The sequence below is a fragment of the Schistocerca americana genome, chromosome 1, assembly GCF_021461395.2.
Source record: "Schistocerca americana isolate TAMUIC-IGC-003095 chromosome 1, iqSchAmer2.1, whole genome shotgun sequence".
Lineage (NCBI taxonomy): Eukaryota > Metazoa > Arthropoda > Insecta > Orthoptera > Acrididae > Schistocerca > Schistocerca americana.
The window spans coordinates 639,849,690-639,873,159 of NC_060119.1; the positions used below are offsets into that span (position 1 = coordinate 639,849,690).

The following is a 23,470-nucleotide window of genomic DNA, read 5'->3' on the forward strand; positions in this document are numbered from 1 at the left end:
CTCGTACAGCAAGCGGTTCCTACTTTGGAAGAGCTCAGTTATGTGGAAGCCACTGTTTTCATGCAAGATGTGGCGACATCAAAAGTCGCTCGTCCAGTGGAAGATCTACTTCGTCTATCCTTCCATGGAAGTGTTATCTCCAGAGGTTTACCAGATGAATGGCCTGTACGATCACCTGATCTGAATCCACGAGACTTCGGCTGTGTGGATATCTAAAAGAACGTGTTTACCAGGGACACGCACGGATCTGAAGGCCAGTATACAGGAATACGTAAGGCGCTGCAGTCATGGACTGTGCGGCTGGTCCCGGCGGAGGTTCGAGTCCTCCCTGGGGCATAGGTGTGTGTGTGTTTGTCCTTAGCATATTTTCAGTTAAGTAGTGTGTAAGCTTAGGGACTGATGACCTTAGCAGTTAAGACCCATAAGATTTCACACACAGGAACACGTTGCTCAGATTTCACTGGAACTGCTGCGAGCAACAGTTGTACACCTCGTTGTATAGGTGCAACATCTCGTGTAGTGATGCGTCAGACCTCTGCTTCTGCTTCCGCAGGTGCGGAAGTTCCGCACATTTTTCCACATCCGCTTCCACTTCCGCTTCCGCAATTTTTATCATAAGTTTATCCCAACTTTCAACAATGGCGAGATTGTCGGTGCGCGCGCTGTGCCTGTAGCGATTGTTGCGTTTATTGTATTATTATGAAATCTCTGCCCATCACCGCGAAAGTATTCATTTCCTCACTCGTCAGTCTATTTTGTGTTGCTTTATAGTATTATTATATTGTACAGTGTTTTTTAGTCTACAGTTTTGTGGTGTAACGTTAGTTAAGAGTCCAATTATGGAACAAAAACAAGTCTTATTTGGAACTATTTCGTTGAGTCTGATGATCTGAGTGTGGTGTCACCGCCAGACACCACACTTGCTAGGTGGTAGCCTTTAAATCGGCCGCGGTCCGTTAGAATACGTCGGACCTGCGTGTCGCCACTATCAGTGATTGCAGACCGAGCGCCGCCACACGGCAGGTCTAGAGAGACTTCCTAGCACTCGCCCCAGTTGCACAGCCGACTTTGCTAGCGATGGTTCACTGACAAAATACGCTCTCATTTGCCGAGACGATAGTTAGCATAGCCTTCAGCTACGTCATTTGCTACGACCTAGCAAGGCGCCATTACCAGTTACTATCGATGTAAAACATGTACCGTCAAGAGCGATGTTCACCATTTACGGATGAAAGTTGAGTATTCCACCAGCTACGTACGTTTTTTGTTAGTCTCATTTCCATGACCTGTTCCAGACCTCACGCCAGCCTGCGTGAGCTATAACGCGTGCCTTTCGGCTTCCTCTCATAGTGGGTTGGCAATCTTGCCAATCCACAACACTGAGTACCAAATTCAAAATCTGTGACAAAGTATATTTGCGAAAAGGGTACACGACCACCGCATTAAAGAGCCATCTTAAATAATTGCACGTCGAGTTTGAGAAGTTAGATGAAACTATCGATCTTTCAGTGGAGGCGGGAAAACTAAAGATTAGTCAATATTTATATAATAATGTAGTCGATACTATTAATATCGTTCGATTACTATAAGGTGATCTCTGTCCACTACCGTTCAAAGCTGATTCATCCAAATAATTCACAATACGATAACATTTTAAGGATCTCACCCCACCCTTAGTTTTGATCGGGTCGTGTTGGTACAAGTCGATAGACAATGGGCCTTTTCTTATAGCTGCCAGCAGTTAACAATGTAATCATATTACAAAGAGCCTGTGGCAAGGAATAAGTACGGCGCTGTAGCACGTGAGCTGCACGCGAGTGTATTTTGGCATCACCGCAAGGAATTTAAACTGATTTTATGTCCCTGCCCGTCATCCAAAAAGTGAAGTGAGCACCCAAAAAAGTTATCGCACTCTATATAAAACCGTTACTAAGAATATTACCTTCCATTTATTTGCACAAGAGTGATGGTACTCAAGTACTTTCATAATTTGAAACAATACCAATCACGATGCATTTATTCAGCAGAATGTTACTTTATTTATTGCATTTTCCACACTGCACATCACGTGTCGGTAACTTCTTTACCATTATCTGTTCCAAAATAAACACTAATGATTGTAAACACATTACTGAAACCTAGTATGCAATATGACGAATAAGATCCAATATTTATAAATTAATACCCTACTGAGTAACTGCAGTGTGTTTTGTAAACTGGCTCAGAAACGTTACTCCGGTCAAAGACGCTAAACAACAATTACATTGCAACAAAGCCTGTAAGTAAATGATTATTGAGATTCGTCACACCCAAAGCCTCAACAAATAGATCTTGTGATTGCTGAAATGACTGCCCTCCAGAACTTATCGTTTAATTTTGTCGACGGTACCGTCTTTCGCAAAGTAATGAATGCTGCTCTTCCAGAGTATAAGTTGAAAGGTCGTGATTTTTTTACTTCATATTTGTGCAATAACTTGTACTAAAAGCTAGCAAGAAAAATGAAAACTTTAATTGAAGAATCTGAAAAAAATATCTTTCGCAACTGACATATGGTCTGATCTACATTCTGGAACATCATTACTTTGTTTGACTTCTACTGGTATTTCAAAGGATTTTCGCAGGGTGTCTGTAATTTTGAAATTAGAAGTCATGCCAGGGCGTCATACAGGTGACGTAATATCGATGAATTTTGAAACGATACTTGAAGAATGGGACATAAATCACCCATCAATGCATTATATTTTTCGTCATCGTGGATCTAACATGATTCAAGCATTGCAGCTGTCTGGATTTGATGATGTGAGTTGTGCAATACATCAGCTACAACTTTGTATTCAGGATGCTGTGGAATCATAGGAGTGGCTCCTACAACTTACGGCAAATTGAAAAAAAAAAGCCACCCATTTCAACCATTTTTTGATCGCAAAAACCGAGCTGACAAAAATTCAAAGGGAACGCCTTAATCAACTTGCTTTATCTCTCATTCAGGATTACCAAACATGGTAAATTTTGTTAAATATATATATAAACGAATTTTAATTTTATGGTATATCTGTAGTGCAAGTATTTTGTGTTTTGTTTTTATGAAACCCATATCTGTTAATCTAAGTTCCACTATTTGCAGCTGGAACAGCATGTTCTGTATGATGGAACGATTTTCAAAGCTCAATGATTAGCTAATTTTGTACCTATGTTCATGTCCAATCACGATGATCTCCACTGATGACAGGATAAATATTCAAAAATTTGTAGATGTAATGAAACCATTTGAAGAAATTATAAGAAACTTAAGCAATTGTCAAGCGTACATTTCATCGGTCATACCGCTAATTCAAATTCTTGTGACCACTTCACAGCAAGAAGCAACGAAAATGATACTTCAGAACAATTCCAAAAGTTTACAAGAAAATTATGTAATGAATTCAAGCATGAGATTTGGAGAACTTACCAAAAACGGTAAGAACACAATTGCGACTTATTTAGATGCGAAATACAAGTCAAAATTTCGCAATGGCATTGTCACAGAGCACGTTGAGTCCCAAATACTTAACTTGATGATGGCGAGAGACCCAAACTCATCTCAAGATGATTGCAAACCTAATAGGTCTAAAGGTGCCGATTTGAAACTGAAAATCAGCCATCAACAAGCTGTGGCTTAAACACAGAATCTCAAATAAAAATATCGTTACAAACGTTAGAATTCATGTTAAGCATGCAAGAAGATTAGCAAGACCCGACTACGACTAACGAAAACAGCAGTCTGCTTTTGATACAACAAGTAAACCTACTGGAGTACAAAGAGCAAAAAGATGATCCGCTAATGTTGTGGAAATCAAATGGTCAGAAGTACCACTATCCATTGCCACTAGCTCGCCAGTATTTGCCAGCTCCTCACAGTAGCATGGCCAGTGGACAATTATTCAATGGAACTGGCCCCGTATATGAAGGATATCGAAATAAATTACACGGTGAAAAAGCGGGAAAATTAGTTTTGTTAAATACATAATTTGCCATTCATAAATTTTGAATACTAATACAAAAAAAATGTTTTTTGATAAAGAATTGTTACTTTTTTAACCTTCCTATAGGCTCGCGTATGTGTCAGATACGCAGCGACAATGTTTGTTACCTTTTTTTTTTGGAAAGCAGGAGGGAGTGAAATCCCCCCTCTGCTCTAGCCTCTTCATTCGACCCCACCTGCTTCAGTCCTGGTCGCTGACCGCTACGGTGAACAGCAAGCTAGTAACATGTGTTTCGTATCTGAGGAATACGCGCAACCCTCCGAGTAAATTTTTAACTTTTCATTTTCCATTATTTATTGTTAAATTTTTAATGCTTATTAGTAATTTAAAGTAGTGTACATGGTGAATTTATATGTGTCTCGAATCGACAGTGAAATTAAGCTAAATTGTATGTGTCAGATACGCGCGACCTGTAATGTTTGTATCATGTTATTTATTTCTTAGGTACTATGGAGGACATAGAGATGTATAATTTAAACAATCATTTGGATGTTGAAGCTGTGATAAATGCAATCCTGCGTGATACCGACGATGAGGATGATCAGGACAACAGTATAGATATACTATGGAAATATACGCTGGAACTCAGCCAGAAGGTCCATTTAGTGTAAGTAATAAACCTTCCGACGTTGAGAAAAGGTTAACACGCCCATTTTCTACAGTGGGAGAAATATCACGGCCGACAATTGGTTTACGGATTACGATCTGGTAAAGGAATTGGCACAAAAAAAAAAAAATTCATACGTTGGCAGTTACGTAAAAATAAGCCTCAAATTCCTCCAGTATTCCGAGCGACCAGAAAACGAGAGCCCCACTCAATTCTGTTTGGTTTTCGCAAAGAGGCATCACTTGTCTCCTACGTGCCAAAAAGTACAAGAATGTTTTGTTGATATCCAGCCTTCTCAGCGATGGAAAAATCGATGAAGGAACAGGTGGTCTCAAGAAATCAGAAATTGTAACTTTTTATAATCACACAAAAGGTGGCGTTGACACTGTCGACAAACGTTGTGGGTCTTTCGACGTTGCGAGAAGAAAACAGCGATGGCCTCTGGTGGGGGTTTTTTCGATGATGAACGTTGCTGCCATAAATTCGTTTATAATCTGGAAAGTAAACACCAGCAATAATCACAAGAGAAGAAAATATCTCAGATACCTTTCGAACGAACGTGTGCAGGAACATGTACAAGGAGAAGTACTAAAGTAACTGGAGATCTCCATGCAAAAGTTTTAAATGTGTCGCACACAGAAGATGAGCACCAACAGCAACAAACAAGAGGAGAAGACGATCAACATCAGGAACATATAAAGAAAAGATATAGGTCATGTTTAGTCAGTAAGAATACGGGAAACGCCCGTTTCAAATGTGAAATATGTGGACAGTTTATTTGTTTACAGTATTGGTTCAAATGGCTCTGAGCACTATGGGAAAATGGTTCAAATGGCTCTGAGCACTATGGGACTCAACTGCTGTGGTCATCAGTCCCCTAGAACTTAGAACTACCTAAACCTAACTAACCTAAGGACATCACACACATCCATGCCCGAGGCAGGATTCGAACCTGCGACCGTAGCAGTCGCACGGTTCCGGACTGCGCGCCTAGAACCGCGAGACCACCGCGGCCGGCTGTTTACAGTATTCAAGAAATGTTTGCAATGATTGTATTTCAGCTTCTAAATAATCACCCGTTTCAAATATGAGAAATATAGACAGTATGTTTTGTTTACATCATTCAAGAAATGTTTGCATTGATTGTATTTCAGCTTCCAAATAACTTGAATATATTGAGAAACCAAAACTTCAAGCACAGTCCTGTATAAATTTGACATTCTTACACGGAAAGTCAGTATCAGTACCTCGAGAAGCTGTGGGAAGAAAATGTGTGTTTTGAAACATAACTTCGTTTTTAAATAGATTTTTTACCTTGCTTTTGTTCTTATAACCCATGAATAATACCTAATATGACTTTTATGATAAAAATTTGATGTTTAAAAAAAAACAAAGTTTGTTAACAACAAGTGGTATCTGCGAGATAAGCGCGACCGCCCTTGTCCGACTAGAAGGCGCACCTATCGCAAGGTTAAATGTACACACTTCCGCTTCCGCATCCGTTCCCGCTTTTACTGAAATTGGCATTTGACATCTTTTTCCGCTTCTGCTTCTGATATCACACTTCTGTCGCATTACTGAATTCTCGTCGACGTCTCTGGTGCCCATATTGAACGAACTGTGAAAATGGCAGTTAGTAATGAAATCAACATTATGCCTTTCTGACATGTTTTACCTTTTCTGTCCTCATCCCGTACCTAATCTACTGCATTCGGAAACATTTCTTGCATTCAAAGCGGCAGATTTGCACCTAGTGGGCAAAATTGCGACTAATTTTTATTCCAGTGTAAATCGGTTGTGCATTAACTAATTAAATATCTACCAAAGTTCGCTGCCGTACGATAATTACAGCCCATACTGGGTCTCTGTGAGTAGTTGCACTTTATTTGTAACCGCCCGGTATAATTATTCCCCCGGTTGCTACTCTACATCAGCATATTTGCGCAAGGTGAATTTAAGGCCCAATATAGCAGCAGCTTGATGCGCTATAATGTCGCCTATCGCTGTTTGCTTTTTCTTTTGGAGCAAGCCACTGAATTAGTACATCATTCTCATTACCTGCCTCATCACCCACGCACATTTGGCATGCAAGCCTCCTGTTCTGGTATATCAATCCACCCTCTCCTTTATCTCCATAAACAAATTTTCCTCGTCGATCTGTTCTCAATAGCTAGTTTAGGCACTTGTTCGTTGACAATTCGGACATTTTCCCCTATTTTATTTTACCATTATTGAGATGATCTTCAGTTATCTTCTTATGTCTTCATTGTGGATGTAATCCAGTCTTCTTTAAGCACATTCCCCTCTCAGAAACATCGCCTTTGCGTCTTGATACCAATTTCTGCCGTTGGTCTACGGCAGGGGCGGCCAAGAATTCGGCTCGCGAGCCATACATACTCTGGCATGAGTGTCATAGCGCTTAGTCTGGCTGCGCGTTTCTCCCACTGCCACCACAGACTGAGCATGAGGAGAAGGAACAGGGGGAAACTGCAAACGCGCCACATTTAAACGGCAATGTAGTCGCTGTTTTATATTTCACTTTTCTCAACAACGTAGATAGCAAACAAAGAATGCAAATGCTGAAGAATGAATGAATGAGCGTATGGCATTGGTGGCCGGGAGACCCCTCGCTGATGAGGATGAAATGATGATGAAAGACACACAACACCCAGTCATCTCGAGGCAGAGCAAATCCTGACCCCGCAGGGAATCGAACACGGGACCCCGTGCGCGGGAAGCGAGAATGATACCGCAAGACCACGAGCTGCGGACAATGCTGAAGATATAATGTAATTGTCCTCTGGTACAAACTGTAGACATATGGACGCACACAGTTGATTTCATAGATTTTTGCACTCAGGTTAGCACATAATCGTGACTTATTTAGTCATTTATCATAATCGAAAAAAGGTCTTTCACACCTATATTTTGATCGAAATAATGTAGTCCTTTTGTAAACTCAGTATGGAGACGGGAAAACTACCTGAGGAAAACAATGTAAATGTCCGGGACAGTTTCAACGTAAAAGTCCTTGTCTTTAAAACAAGAATTACATTGCAGAGCAATCAGTTACAACAGCAAATGAGCGTGGCCGTTTTCAACTGTAACTGCAAACTGTATCGAATACAGGTCGATATAAGATTGAAAGTGGCTTCAGAACGCCTAGAAAACTCTCATTGTAATTCTTTCAAGGTCACTATGAATTCTTCAAACTTCACGTTCTCTTTAACACCACCGAGCTTAGGGAAGTGGACTGCGTTTGTCAAAATTTGTCTCTTCTACGATGCAAATTTCTGTTTAAATGCATCAGCATAAAATCGTAAATAAGTTGTTTCTCAGCTTGCATCGTGCAGTCAAGTTCACTTAAAATGCGAGGTGTGCAATTCATTATGGATGTTGTAACTTTCGTTCCTGCATTTTTTCTTCCTTCATAAATTCTACAACGGCGAGTTTTAAATCGAAAAATCGTTTCAGGCATGCCCTTCGACTTAACTCTTCTTTCAGTTCCGTCGAAAATTGTTGCAAGTTACAGTGGAATAATGCATGTGATTTCAGAAATTGTAATATTCATAACACCAATTTCTTCACGTGCTCCATGCCTGCAAATCTGGCGCAAAGTGCATCTTGATGTACCGGTACGAAAAAATCAAGCCTGTCTTCTGGCCGTTGTAATATTTTGCTTCTTCACTGTCAATTTTAAATTCCTTCTGCAAGGTATTCTATTGCAGTCTCATAGCAAATTTGCAGTACCCATTCAGTTTTAAAGGCTTTTGGCGATAGTTCGCTAGATTACCTCTTTTTGTGCAAACAACCATAGTACCTATGAACGTCCTTCATACTACGAACAAATACCAAAGGGTAAGCAATGCTGACACTACCATTCTGTCGAACTGAAAAATGTTGTACCTACCGAAAAATGCCTCACCGCAATTCTAAATGGAACGTCGCCCTTCACCAAATAGATATTCCCGAGAACAACGGAGCAAAGCCGAACAGGTCGAGCTGCATCCCGCACACAGCCCGCACATCCAGGATCCATTCTCCGCTGTCACACAGAAGAGTGGGGACTGCAGTTTTCTGTTTATCACATGGGTGCTCTTGCTCCAGGTTTCTTCACATTCATCTGCACTTCCTTGAAAAATAGCTAACTTTCCCTCGATGACTCAGTCGTAGTCATTTGTGATGTTTCAGCCAATGTAATTACACATTGAAGTTTGTTCCAGACAGATTACATCTAGGCATACTTTTAATCTCATCTATTTTTCTCTAAAAATCACAATTAATTTTATTGAGCTTTCTCAGCTATAGGCAACGGCCTTGCCGCAGTGGATACACCGGTTCCCGTGAGCTCACCGAAGTTAAGCGCTGTCGGGCGTGGTCGGCACTTGGATGGGTCACCATCCAGGCCGCCATGCGCTGTTGCCATTTTTCGGGGTGCACTCAGCCTCGTGATGCCAATTGAGGAGCTACTTGACCGATTAGTAGGGGCTTCGGTCAAGAATACCATCTTAACAACCGAGAGAGCGGTGTGCTGACCCCACGCTCCTCCTATCCGCATCCTCCACTGAGGATGACACGGCGGTCGGATGGTCCCGGTAGGCCACTCGTGGCCTGAAGACGGAGTGCTTTTTTTTTCTCAGCTGTAGTTTTGGCTCTGTTAAGCAGCCATTTCCAGAGTAGGTGGTGACAAGCTAGTAATACCTTGAGTAATGTATAACTAGGTCTATGTTGTCGGATCTTGAAAGCGTCTCCTATCGATACTCCCCCCTCCCTTCCCCTGTGAATCGTGAGCTCGGAGCGTCAAATTTAGTTGGTGCCAAAACAATTATTAAGTGTTCATTTGTATCGGACAGCATGATAAGACATGTGGACATCGGAACTACATCTGTTTTGTGCCAACTGGTACGTAGAAACAAGAGTTAGTATCATTGTTTAATTTTTTTTTACTTGTGGGGTGCAGCGTAACTAATATATAATGGTGAAATTTAATACAGAAAGAAAAAGTACTTACCCAATACCCAGTATCAACAACACCGCGCATATGGACTAATAATGGAATTAATAGCGGAATGGACTGTAGATGTGCTGGAAAGTGACTTTGATTGTGTCCAGAGACAGTTTAGTTAACTGACTCAAAGATTTGATGCTCGAGAACATTCTCCCAATTTACGCAGTACATATGTGCAAGTAGATTAGAATGAAAGGAGGCAAAAATTTTATAAATTATGTTTATGCAGGATGATGCTGTCCCATATTCCACAAGCAAGTTTAGTGGTATGTTACATGTTTGGTTTCCAGTTCGCAACATTTGCACGCAATGGCCTGCCCGAATCCTGATCTGAGACCTTCGCTGGTTTCCTGTGTAGATGAGTAAAGAGAGAGATAAATCTAAAAATCCCAAGTGCATTAGACGAGTTGCAGACAATACGCTTCATCGTGCTCAGTAATATGCGGTGAATAATGTAGCAGGAATGTGTAACTGTTAAATCAGATCAAACAGAGAAACTTCAACACCTGAAGTGCATAATTTAAAAAAAAAATTGTTTAATGGTTATCTGCAACAGGATATTTCACTGTTTGCTGGAAATTTCCTTGCGTGATTAATTATGTCATTTTATGCTCCTAACGTGCTTTTTTTCTTCTTGAATTTCAGTATTCTTTTATAACAGCGGAAATGAAATTCAAATAATTTGAAAGCCGCTAAAACGATCCATTCGAACTATGTGATGCCTTTGAGGTCTGTGGCTAGCTCGCTGCTAATTCACAACAATGTCTTGCTTTGGAATTTACGATTCGGAAAATGGGTTACAAACGGTGAGTAGTACCATACTGTACATATATATCTATAAAACTACTGAAAAGTTGTTTCGGACCTTTCCAGAGAATGAGAATACGCGTAAAATGTGATTGCACTGTACCGGCAAATTGCTACCATGTCGACGAAAAAGTTCACTGTCTTGATTAAAAATGTGTTGCACAGTGAAGTTAACATTAATTTACCTCCGAGATATGCTTTTCCACTGTTACAAGGAAGGACAGCGTCGTTCAGTGAAATTAAACTCTTTGTCATTTTATCCAGTTTCACACAAATTATTCGGTAGCTCAGTTGTTAGAGCGGGAGGGTCGAATTTTATAAGATGATGTCAACAGATCGCTGGTTCGAATCCAACCCGAACGAATATTTTAATCTACTTGTAAAACGCCTTCGCAGTCCTTTGATATGAAAACCAAATCGCAATTACAAAACTTCACTTCCCCGATCAGAAACGGAACGGAATATTGTTGTGTTTTACTTGCTGTCTCCATGCGCTTACATTTGAAATCGCTGTTCACACAAGTCACATTCAAAAACACATTTTCTAGTTCATGTGACCACACATTTTGTATTTTATTAGAAACAATGTTTTTATCTTCGTACTGTCCAGCTAGGGATCCCTATTGTCTAAACTTATGAAGTTATCATATTACGTAAAAATGAAGCTCCTGGTGAGAAGAATGTATCTGCTGAGAGCTTTCTAGAGAGGTAACCAACACTAAGATTTGCCAAGAAAATTTTTATTGTGCTTTGTGTCGTAACTAATGACTGCTATTTGACAATCTGGTATCATATACGGACCCATTTGCAAAACTTCTACAATTCCTTAGTTTTGAGTGACTTTAATGATGTCGTAAGGAGTAGGGAAAAGAATGTCCGTCGTTGCACATATCGCTGCTCTAAATGGGTGGAGCATAAACGCATGATGTTTCGCAAGGTTACCACTATCAGCGTACACAAGATTCCTTTCCATTGTTAGTTAAAAGTTGTAATTGTGTTTCTTCGCTAAATAGGTAAACTGTTTGCAGAGAAAGTACGTAAAAAGATCGTAACTTCGGCTAACACTTGTAACACACGTATAATTTCTTCTTACTCCTAGTCTGTGACATCACCAGAGCTAATAAGAGAGCGTTTTCGATCACGTGAGCAAAGCTTGATATTTAAGTGTTTTTAAGCTTTAATTACATAAAAGTAACAGATATTTCGTGAGAATATTGACCATAAATGCTATTTGAATGTTATGATCGACCAGAATAAGAACAATTCGAACCATATTTTTAATACAGGAAAATCTATTGCACTGTCACTGAAGTTAGATGAAACTCAAGAGACGCACTTTTGCACTGCGTACTGCTTTACGACACTGTGAGGAATAATCCATGAGTCAATATCAGTAAATAAAACAGAATAATGAAAATTCTTAGGGGAGGTCACAAACTAAAGATCTTCTGAAACGTCCACGCTCTATAACATTTTTGCTTCATAGATACTAGCAGACTTTGGAGATAAAATTTTTAAAAAAGTACACTTAATTTTCCAATTTTCATTCACTGATATCTTATGGCAACACATTCTGGGCAACTGCAAATTCTTAACTGTGGAATAAGTATTTGTTGCACAGATGCGTGAACAGTGATAAAATGTTGATAAAACGTCTTCACATTAAGTCCAAGGAGCGGTCAGGATTTTGTTAAAGGGGGAGTCCGATTTATTAAGGAGGACCTTAAAAAGACTCGTGTTTTTCATTTAATGCTGAAGGTATACATCATAAAACATACGAGAAACACCTCAAATTTTAAAGCGCCCTTTCATAAAGACGGGTGAAATGGAAAATACGTTTGGCAACGGATCTGTTCATAGAGCTTAAAGCTACACTAAGAGAAAAATAAACGCTATTTATTTTAAAATGCAGCACACTTATTCCTGGATGATTTTATTTATTGATACCTTTTAGCAAACGTTCAGTGTCCTGCTCAGTGAGTTAGGAATAACAACTTGAAGGGGGTTCTTGTTCTGTTAATTGTAGCAATATCTTTTCTCGTGAGCGCTGGTAGAGAAACTGAATTGCCCAGTTTCATGAGCCATTGATGTTACTATCCATATCCACTAACATTGTCCATTCCGCTCTTACTTGTTCTACGATTATACGAATATCACATTATGGTATTGCAGCGAGAGGTACACGGTGCAGCATATTTGGAAATTGGTCTGCACGTTCGTTGCCCCTAGCTCCAACTTGCCCACATTGTGTTCCTGAAGTGCACACTTCAGGGACAAGTTGCAACCGCTTGTTCGTAAAACATCATTCCACACGATCCAAAACAATCGCCTCAAATTCTATAGTCGAAGTCCGTTGCGAAACTCTTCTCCGTATATTCATTTGGCTTCCCAGATGCAGAATCTTTTTGTACTATACTTTAATTGAATGTCTACCAGTTCCTGTAACAGGTAGCGCTCCGTCTTTTAATAACTAGTCATGAAGTGTAAACACTGGTAATCCCCACAATGAACATAGCAGAGAAATAGTACTATTTATCATACCGCCACCAATGTTGATGAACCGTGAAACTGTTTGTTATAGAACATGTGCAGCCTACAAAACGCGCTTCACACTGATTGCTCATTCAATACCACGCATTCCTGGTTTATTAATTTCCGACCATTATATCCTTAGCTTACTCAGTTTAGAATTCTCCACCGTTTGTATAATTTTGACCCTTAAGCTTACGGGCACCCTTTATCCTCCTTACTAAAGAGCTTAGATTTTGTGAATGAAAAGTTTATATTGATGGTCATTGAGTTGTTCTGGGACAAAATAATGCTAAAATACTAAATTCAAAAAATTATTGTGATTCTCCTAAATATTAAGCATGTAGTCTCTACATACAACAAATACATTTTAAAACAAAAAAAGGTGCACCACGAAGGAATTATCCAAATGGGATGGCAATCGGTAGATCTGATGTACATGTACATACAAACAAATGGTTACAGTTAAACAAAGATTGGATGATTTATTCAAGAGCAAGAGCTTCATTAACTGAGCAAGTCAATAAAACGTTAGTCCATCTCTGGCCTTTATGCTAGCATTCATTCGGCTTGTCAATGGCAGACAGAATTGGTGGATGTCCTCCTGAGGGATCTCGTGCCAAAATCCTGTCGAATTGGCGAGATAGGTCGTTAAAATCGCGTGGTGATTGGAGGGCCCGCTCATGATGCTCCAGACGTTCTCAATTGGGAAAATTGGGAAGAGATCCGACGACCTTGATGGCGAAGGTACGGTCTGGCGAGCACGAAGACAAGCAGTAGAAACTCTCTCCGTTTGCGGGCGGACATTGTCTTGCTGAAATGTTGTCTCAGTATGGCTTATCTTGAAGACAACAAAAAAAAAGTGGAATATCGTTAGCGTGCCGCTGTGCTTGTGCTACAAGGGTGCCGCGCATGACAACCAAAGGGGTCCTGCTATGAAATGAAATGACACCCCAAACCATCACTGCTGCTTCTCAGGCCTTACGGGGCGCCAGACGACAGTCAGGTTGGTCTCCCACTATTGTCTGGGGCGCCTCCAGAGACGTCTTGCTGGTCATCGGAGCTCAGTCCCAAGCGGGACTCATCACTGAAGACGACTGTATCCCAGTCTATGAGATCACAGGCCAAAGTCGTGTCTGGAGACGCCGCAGACGACGGTGGGATACCAACCTCACTGCCACCTGCCATTCGACCCGGCAACAGGAGTGACGTTCTGGGGTGCCGTTTCTTTTCACAGCAGGACCCCTTTGGTTGTCATCTGCGGCACCCTTAAATCTTAGCGGTACGTCGACGGCATTCCACGCTCCGTTTTGACGTTTTCTTCCCCGTCTTGGCAAATCACCTTGGCTCTCGAATCCAGGGGCTACTAGCTCAGCGCCTCAATGCGCAGAGGTACGCTGCTCGGTAGAGAATTTGGCAAAACTGGTTGTTGTACTTTGTTTTCCTCCCCCCTTCGTTCCGTATTGGACCAGTTTTAATAACTGAGTACTGCCCATTGGGCGATATCTTGTCTTTTGAGCTTTGGTAGAATTTTGAGCAAATCTTTTGAAGAAATGCACCCATCACCGTTTGGACGATATTTTTGTTGATCAATGCGCTTTTTGGGCGACAGTGGCAAATCCAAGTGTATTTTTATGCACTGGTTTTAGGTTGATGTTATTTGTAAGGATCTTACTGCACCGCTGCCTTGAGAAATGCTGAAATATTGCAAACCCAAAGTTCTACCTGTCTCCAAATGGCGACTCTAGTCTTAACATTAAACTGCTATAGAAATGTAATGAGGCTATTTTAGTTGTGCGTATGTATTTTTAACTTATCTTAACGCAAGTGGACGATAAAAATTGTTTTCCTCCCATTTTTTGTTACAAAATTATCTACAATTGGAAATCACCAGGACAGAAAACTGCTAAAAACAGTAAACAATAGAGTTTAGGTTAAATTCATCTGTAAATAAGAACTGAACTGATGAACAGAAAAACAACTAGATTCAAGTAAGGTAACAATGTACAATTGTTAGTCTTGAGTAAAGGTGGGATAGGTTACAGCCGATAGTGCTAATTTAGGCGTATCAATGACCTTTTTGATTGTCGATAGTGCGTATTCTTCTTTCGTCGTATGAGTGAACATCAAAATACAAGAGACATCAAAAAATTTCTGTTACAAGGGTGTACAGCCCACAATTGGTATGCCACTGATGCAAAATTGCAGTGCGCATTGAGGAAATCATTACACTGAAGCATCAAGTTAAAGATACCCTTTTGGTTGGTAAAACAGCGTGCCCTATTGCGTGAAAAAGTGTGTAACTGCCTGCCGCGTATCCTCGCCCGACAGGAATCGTCGACCCTTCAACGGCTCATTAAAGAACCGAAGGCGCGATCATCGCGTTATTGGCATAATGCCTGTCTTACTACACTTATATGGGGACATGCGTTGTCATCGAGCAGCATCACTCCTTGAGCGCACCACTTCACAACGCTGGTTTTGGACAGATAGGCTTCCCCGTACAAATTCTTCATTCACCGATGGATGTTACCAGTGTTTGTCCTTCCGAAGCCAATAAAAGAGTAACAGGTAACAGCACGTTGGTCCCGTTTGGACGCATTTGGTAATAACGTCGCCATAATTCATCTTTGCACATTTACTCCATGCACGTCGGAGAGACACGGATGCCACGCAAATCCCTTGCCAACACGTCGAAGCTTCCACATCTGTTTCGGAGTCGCGCTACGTTGCATATAAGCCACAGTAACACCCTCAAAAGCAAAATTTGACCGTCACTTGCCTCTTTCAATTTGAGTATCAGGCAACTGGGTAATATAATTTATTGTAGGCGATAGGGGAGTCTGAACCTTCACCCTCCCCCTACCCCTTTGACTACGCCCTCCTTAGCTACCCTTGCATAGAGCCCTTTAAATGATAAGCAAACAACAACCACGCGGTACATTTAGTCCTTTATCAAGTTTGTGACCAACTATCAATCACGGTTTGGAAACAATAATAACATTCATAAACGTACGAAGTTCTCTGACAGTTGCAGAGAGCTGGCGCAGCAGTTTAGCGCGCCTACATCAAACAGTCACGTAACGCGATTTCGTAAATGTCTCTATGGCTATGCTTCAGTGTTGGCGCAGCTCTGTAGGAGGTTCTTGTGTCGCCGTTAGCGCTTCGCAGTTGAATGCTGGCAGCAGTGCTGCCAGCTGTCAGGGACCTTCTTACTCCAACTCTATTATACAAGGAGAAATGAATTCACTATCCCTTACTCAGTATTAGTAGGCACAGAAATGAGAGAGGTATTTAGACCTGAAAATCTTTGATCGTGTACTAATATCTAATAGATAAAATTAATTTTGAACAAAAAATTAAATCATATCTACTTTGTGAACCTTGCCATTTCTGAATATAATGTACAGAGACGAGCATAATTTAAGAACGTAGCTAAGAATTATATTAGGCGTCGCTAAGTAGAAACAGCTGTATGAAATTTAGACCATACATAGAAAGAGCTACTACAGCATAGCACACAAGGTAACTGAAAGGAATACGTACTGAGACGAAGAGAAATGACATCCTTTTTCAAAGGCAATAATTGCACAGAAGTCGTGCTTTATGATGGTTTCCTATAACATTACAAAAGGTGGGGCATGGTTCTTAACAGGATGTGGCCACCTCGGACGACGGTGCATGCCCTGCAGCATGCTCCCGCGTTGGCTACAAGGTTGGTAAGCAGCTCTTACGGTAGGGCGTTCCATTCGTCGACCAGCGCGGTTGACAACTGTTAGATGGTTGTTGGTGCATTTGGACCATTTGGACGTGCTGCATTACATCTCCCCAGCGCATCTCACACATGCTCGATGGATTTAAGTCTGAGCAACGGGCGGAGCTGTCCATTAACCGAATATCCTCTCGTTTCAAGAGCTCCTCCACTTGCGCTGTTCTATACAGTCACGCCTTGTCATCCACAAGAATAGACTCATGGCCAAATGCATCCCTGAAAAGAAGTACCTGGGAAGGAGTACAGTGTCACAATAGCGTTGACTTTTGACTGTACCGTGTTCAAAGATTTGGACGTCAGAATGTCCTTGCAACATTAAGCCACCACATGCCATAACACCTAGACGACTAAAACAATCATGGCCGACAATGCTCCCGAGTGCATTAATATCTTCATATGGTGAGAGGTGAGACTACATAATGTGCCTACGAACGCGAACACGATCATTTTGGTGTTCCATGTGCTACGGCGTGGGGAGGCTTGATGTTGGATGGGCGTACTGACCTCCAGATCTTCTATGAACACGTTACACTCAGCAGGCAACGTTATTGTAACACTGACCTGTGGTCTAGGGGTAGCGTCTTTGATTCATAATCAAAACGTCTTCGGTCCCGGGTTCGATCACCGCCACTGCCTAAATTTTGATAAATAATCAGCATTGGCGGCCGAAGACTTCCGGCATAAGAAGTCAGCCTCATTCTGCCAACGGCCTTGTCAAAGAGGGCGGAGGAGCGGATAGAGGTTCAGGGCACTCTCTTGTCCTAGGGATGGGAAATTGCCCCTAAAGGCGGAAGAATCAGCAATGATCAATGACATGAGGATGCAGAAGGCAATGGAAACCACTGCATTACAGACACGTAACGTGTATCCACAGGACATGGGGCCTGTAATTGAAGAAGTGTCATGATGATCTCTCCATTGGCAAAAGATTCCGGAATAGTCCCACATTCGGATCTCCGGGAGGGGACTACCAAGGGGGAAGTTACCATGAGAAAAAGATTGAATAATCAACGAAAGGATAACGTTCTACGAGTCGGGGCGTGGAATGTCAGAAGCTTGAACGTGGTAGGGAAACTAGAAAATCTGGAAAGGGAAATGCAAAGGCTCAATCTAGATATAGTAGGGGTCAGTGAAGTGAAGTGGAAGGAAGACAAGGATTTCTGGTCAGATGAGTATCGGGTAATATCAACAGCAGCAGAAAATGGTATAACAGGAGTAGGATTCGTTATGAATAGGAAGGTAGGGCAGAGGGTGTGTTACTGTGAACAGTTCAGTGACCGGGTTGTTCTAATCACAATCCACAGCAGACCAACACCGACAACGATAGTTCAGGTATACATGCCGACGTCGCAAGCTGAAGATGAACAGATAGAGAAAGTGTGTGAGGATATTGAAAGGGTAATGCAGTATGTAAAGGGGGACGAAAATCTAATAGTCATGGGCGACTGGAATGCAGTTATAGGGGAAGGAGTAGAAGAAAAGGTTACAGGAGAATATGGACTTGGGACGAGGAATGAGAGAGGAGAAAGACTAATTGAGTTCTGTAACAAGTTTCAGGTAGTAATAGCGAATACCCTGTTCAAGAATCACAAGAGGAGGAGGTATACTTGGAAAAGGGCGGGAGATACGGGAAGATTTCAATTAGATTACATCATGGTCAGACAGAGACTCCGAAATCAGATACTGGATTGTAAGGCGTACCCAGGAGCAGATATATACTCAGATCACAATATAGTAGTGATGAAGAGTAGGCTGAAGTTCAAGACATTAGTCAGAAAGAATCAATACGCAAAGAAGTGGGATACGGAAGTACTAAGGAATGACGAGATACGTTTGAAGTTCTCTAACGCTATAGATACAGCAATATGGAATTGCGCAGTAGGCAGTACAGTTGAAGAGGAATGGACATCTCTAAAAAGGGCCATCACAAAAGTTGGGAAGGAAAACATAGGTGCAAAGAAGGTAGCTGCGAAGAAACCATGGGTAACAGAAGAAATACTTCAGCCCATTGATGAAAGGAGGAAGTACAAACATGTTCCGAGAAAATCAGGAATACAGAAATACAAGTCGCTGAGGAATGAAATAAATAGGAAGTGCAGGGAAGCTAAGACGAAATGGCTGCAGGAAAAATGTGAAGACATCGAAAAAGATATGATTGTCGGAAGGACAGACTCAGTATACAGGAAAGTCAAAACAACCTTTGGTGACATTAAAAGCAACGGTGGTAACATTAAGAGTGCAACGGGAATTCCACCGTTAAATGCAGAGGAGAGAGCAGATAGGTGGAAAGAATACATTGAAAGCCTCTATGAGGGTGAAGATTTGTCTGATGTGATAGAAGAAGAAACAGGAGTCGATTTAGAAGAGATAGGGGATCCAGTATTAGAATCGGAATTTAAAAGAGCTTTGGAGGACTTACAGTCAAATAAGGCAGAAGGGGTGGATAACATTCCATCAGAATTTCTAAAATCATTGGGGGAAGTGGCAACAAAACGACTATTCACGTTGGTGTGTAGAATAAATGAGTCTGGCGATACACCATATGACTTTCGGAAAAGCATCATCCACACAATTCCGAAGACGGCAAGAGTTGACAAGTGCGAGAATTATCGCACAATCAGCTTAACAGCTCATGCATCGAAGCTGCTTACAAGAATAATATACAGAAGAATGGAAAGGAAAACTGAGAATGCGCTAGGTGACGATCAGTTTGGCTTTAGGAAAAGTAAAGGGACGAGAGAGGCAATTCCGACGTTACGGCTAATAATGGAAGCAAGGCTAAAGAAAAATCAAGACACTTTCATAGGATTTGTCGACCTGGAAAAAGCGTTCGACAATATAAAATGGTGCAAGCTGTTCGAGATTCTGAAAAAAGTAGGGGTAAGCTATAGGGAGAGACGGGTCATATACAATATGTACAACAACCAAGAGGGAATAATAAGAGTGAACGATCAAGAACGAAGTGCTCGTATTAAGAAGGGTGTAAGACAAGGCTGTAGCCTTTCGCCCCTACTCTTCAATCTGTACATCGAGGAAGCAATGATGGAAATAAAAGAAAGGTTCAGGAGTGGAATTAAAATCCAAGGTGAATGGATATCAGTGATACGATTCGCTGATGACATTGCTATCCTGAGTGAAAGTGAAGAAGAATTAAATGATCTGTTGAACGGAATGAACAGTCTAATGAGTACACAGTATGGTTTGAGAGTAAATCGGAGAAAGACGAAGGTAATGAGAAGTAGTAGAAACGAGAACAGCGAGAAACTTAACTTAACATCAGGATTGATGGTCACGAAGTCAATGAAGTTAAAGAATTCTGCTTCCTAGGCAGTAAAATAACCAATGACGGACTGAGCAAGGAGGACATCAAAGCAGACTCGCTATGGCAAAAAATGCATTTTTGGCCAAGAGAAGAAATTTCTGAGGATGTACGTCTGGAGTACAGCAGTGTATGGTAGTGAAACATGGACTGTGGGAAAACCGGAACAGAAGAGAATCGAAGCATTTGAGATGTGGTGCTATAGACGAATGTTGAAAATTAGGTGGACTGATAAGGTAAGGAATGAGGAGGTTCTACGCAGAATCGGAGAGGAAAGGAATATGTGGAAAACACTGATAAAGAGAACAGGATGACAGGACATCTGCTAAGACATGAGGGAATGACTTCCATGGTACTAGAGGTAGCTGTAGAGGGCAAAAACTGTGGAGGAAGACAGAGATTGGAATACGTCAAGCAAATAATTGAGGACGTAGGTTGCAAGTGCTACTCTGAGATGAAGAGGTTAGCACAGGAAAGGAATTCGTGGCGGGCCCCATCAAAGCAGTCAGTAGACTGATGACCAAAAAAAAAACTTATTCTCAATGTGCTTCTTTTCAGGCTGCATTCGGGGCCTGACTTCCTTTTTATGAATGACAGTGCGTGCGACCGCATTCAACAGCGCAGGTGAAGACGCTCTTGGAACGAGAGGATGTTCGAAAAATGGACTTGTCTGTATGTTCCTCCGACTACAATCCCATCAGGCAGGTATGCGATGCGTTAGGAAGACATACCGCAGCACAAAAACGCGCATCAACGACTATCTGACAGTATTCAACTACACTAGTGGAGGAACGGAACACCCTACCACAACAACTCCTTGCCATCCAGTATCGGAGCTCGTCACAGAGCATGAATTTCCTTGCGAAGTGACCACACGCTGTATTAAAAATCATTTCCTGCCTTTTTCAATGTCCTGGGGACCATTCTGAAACGCTGGGCCTTCAGTACAATTATTGTCTTTGAGTAAAAGTGTTATTTCTTTTCGTCTCATTGGTATTTCTTTCAGCTACTTTGTGCACTGTACTGTAGCAGTTCTTTCTACGTACGGCCCAAGTTTCATCGAGCTATGTTACTTAGCAGCGACACATTATGCAAAAGTTATTCTCGTTCTTAAGTTTTGCCCACCAGCACTGCCGTTCCATATCACAACGAGAGATCGCCGGGACTGAGAATAAATAAACCACTGAACTAAACTGTTGAGGATTCAGAAGTGTAATACCTTAGTTTCACAGGTGGAATACATTGTACACACGAAAGTACAAACTGTGGAGTGAGTTATTTAATAGCTAGGGATTTAGAGGCATTGGGTGTGTCACATAAACATGTGCAGACTTACGCGTTGTCGGAGTTTCCGCGCTTATCGATGACGATGACGGCGGGGCTGACGTCCTTCTCGATGACGACCTTGAAGTGGCCGTCGTCCATGTTGAGCATGTGCAGCCACAGGTGGAGGCGGCAGCGCTGCATGGTGCTGGGCGTGCGCGGGCTTCGAACCAGGTACTCCAGCGGCGGGCCCCCGCGGCTCTGCACCAGCAGGTAGTGTCCTGCGCACAGAGTCCATGTCAGTGTCTGAAGGCTGCAGACACTCATTCGCAATATACTCGGCTATCTTTAGACACTATATATGTGTAACATTATACCCATGTATCGTTATTTATGATCACATTTACACAATGATGTCGTCCCTTTAGGAAAGAAGATCAGAAGTTCTGCCTCAGTTCACTTCTCACACCACTGAAAAGACGAACGACACACGCATTAATGTCAGTGGCGCTAAGAAACAGCTGAAACTGCAAAAAATTAAATGTTACTTCAGATCATCGTTGTGGGCCCTGTCAGATTCTATACTTAAGAAATTTACTTTTTCTGCGGATTACGAAAATAGTTTGTTTCGTTATTTTCGAGGCAATTACAGAACGAGTTATAATTTTTGAAATGAAATGCTTTTTCTATCATATGGCTGATGTATTTATACCAACTGTGCACAAATCAGTTTAAATCAAATTTCCGTCAGTTCCATTACGCAACTAGAATCGTTCAGAGTTCTGGGGGTGGATGCAACATTCTGCAAATAGTCAGTTGTGTTCAGATTGATGCTCTGGTGGCGAAATGTTCATTTAAATGAGGTTTTCAAATGAGTGCCCGTTTCCCTGAATGTACAAATGGATGCGCCTTCCAAACAGCCTGCGGACGATATATAAAAGTGGATATGCACATCCCAAGGAACTTTGCATCGTACTTCTGAAACAATACAAACACTGGAATATCGTATTTCTCCGCTGACACCGGCAAGCCACTTTCTATTATAATGTGTTCCCTGTGAGGGAATATGCATATGTATGTACGAGTGCAAGTTGTAGACGGGTGGTTGACGATGTATCAAACTTTTTATCTGGCCGTGAGTTGTGCTCGGATAGCCTAATGGTAAGGCGACCGCTCGCGATAAGCGGGAAATCTCAGTCCGAGTCCAGGTATGGCACAAATTTTCGTCATTCGATTATACTGCTGATGGTTGTCCATATTCGCAACTGCGAATACATTTAAGATGTAAAGCTGCTGATGTAACGGAGCGGCAAACTTCCTCGACGCGCTGTTTGAATTCATATTTGGTTAGATTTTAGAATATATCCTTACACTGACCTATACAATGCAGGTGGAAATGTAGAAACACGCGAGGTTTGGCCTGACACGGGACTTGACGTGGAAAAACATGTCATACACATCAAACGACTATGTTTACGTCTACATTATCACCCCAAAATCCACTTGACGATGTGTGGTAGAGGGTAATTCTGTTGTCACTAACTTAATCCTCTCTTTCATGTTCCATTTGCGAGCGGTGCGTGGGAAGATTGACTGTCAGTAAGTATGTGTATTAGCTCTAATTTCTCGAATTTTCTGGTTTCGCGAGACGCATGTGGGAGGAAGTAATATGTTGTTCGATTCTTCCCAGAATGTGCTTGTAACACCGAAAATCCACGATGCATGGCACCTGCTACCGAGGTATAAATTTTTTTTTGAATTGTATGTAAATATTTGTAATTTAAATGCTTTCGTTTAATAAGTAAGGACATTGATTCACTGTATATGTACATTTAGGTGAAAGTCTGTTGACCTTTCATTGTATTTATCTGTGTTTTACGGTGAAACTTACAAGCTCTGGGAAAAAGCCAAAGGAATTGTTATTTGCATCGACTAGCAACGATAATAGCAGTGCTTGTACGTTGTAAAATCTTTGGGTAGGGGCTTGTTGCGCAGAGCGGTGTGGTGTTAACGCTCTCGCAGTAGAGTGTACCATTTCGGCGCATCACGTACGCGCGCCCGCCAGATGACTAGTAGCAGGAGGAAGGACAGTGGACGGGCGGGAGAGACTATATTAATTGCAATTGCCCGTTCCTGTAATTGG

At 41.6% G+C, this 23,470-nt stretch overlaps 1 protein-coding gene and 1 pseudogene across 3 annotated transcripts in view; one reads left to right on the forward strand and one right to left on the reverse strand.

The window, feature by feature from the left end:
* Positions 1–23,470, reverse strand: part of LOC124607668 (leukocyte tyrosine kinase receptor) — a 915,076-nt gene that overhangs the window by 563,398 nt on the left and 328,208 nt on the right. For all 3 annotated transcript variants that reach the window (XM_047139925.1, XM_047139923.1, XM_047139924.1), the window contains exon 2: positions 21,401–21,608. In XM_047139925.1, coding sequence (XP_046995881.1) covers positions 21,401–21,608 — 208 coding nt within the window. The remainder of the gene's footprint in view (positions 1–21,400; positions 21,609–23,470) is intronic.
* Positions 8,937–9,054, forward strand: LOC124555742 (annotated as a pseudogene).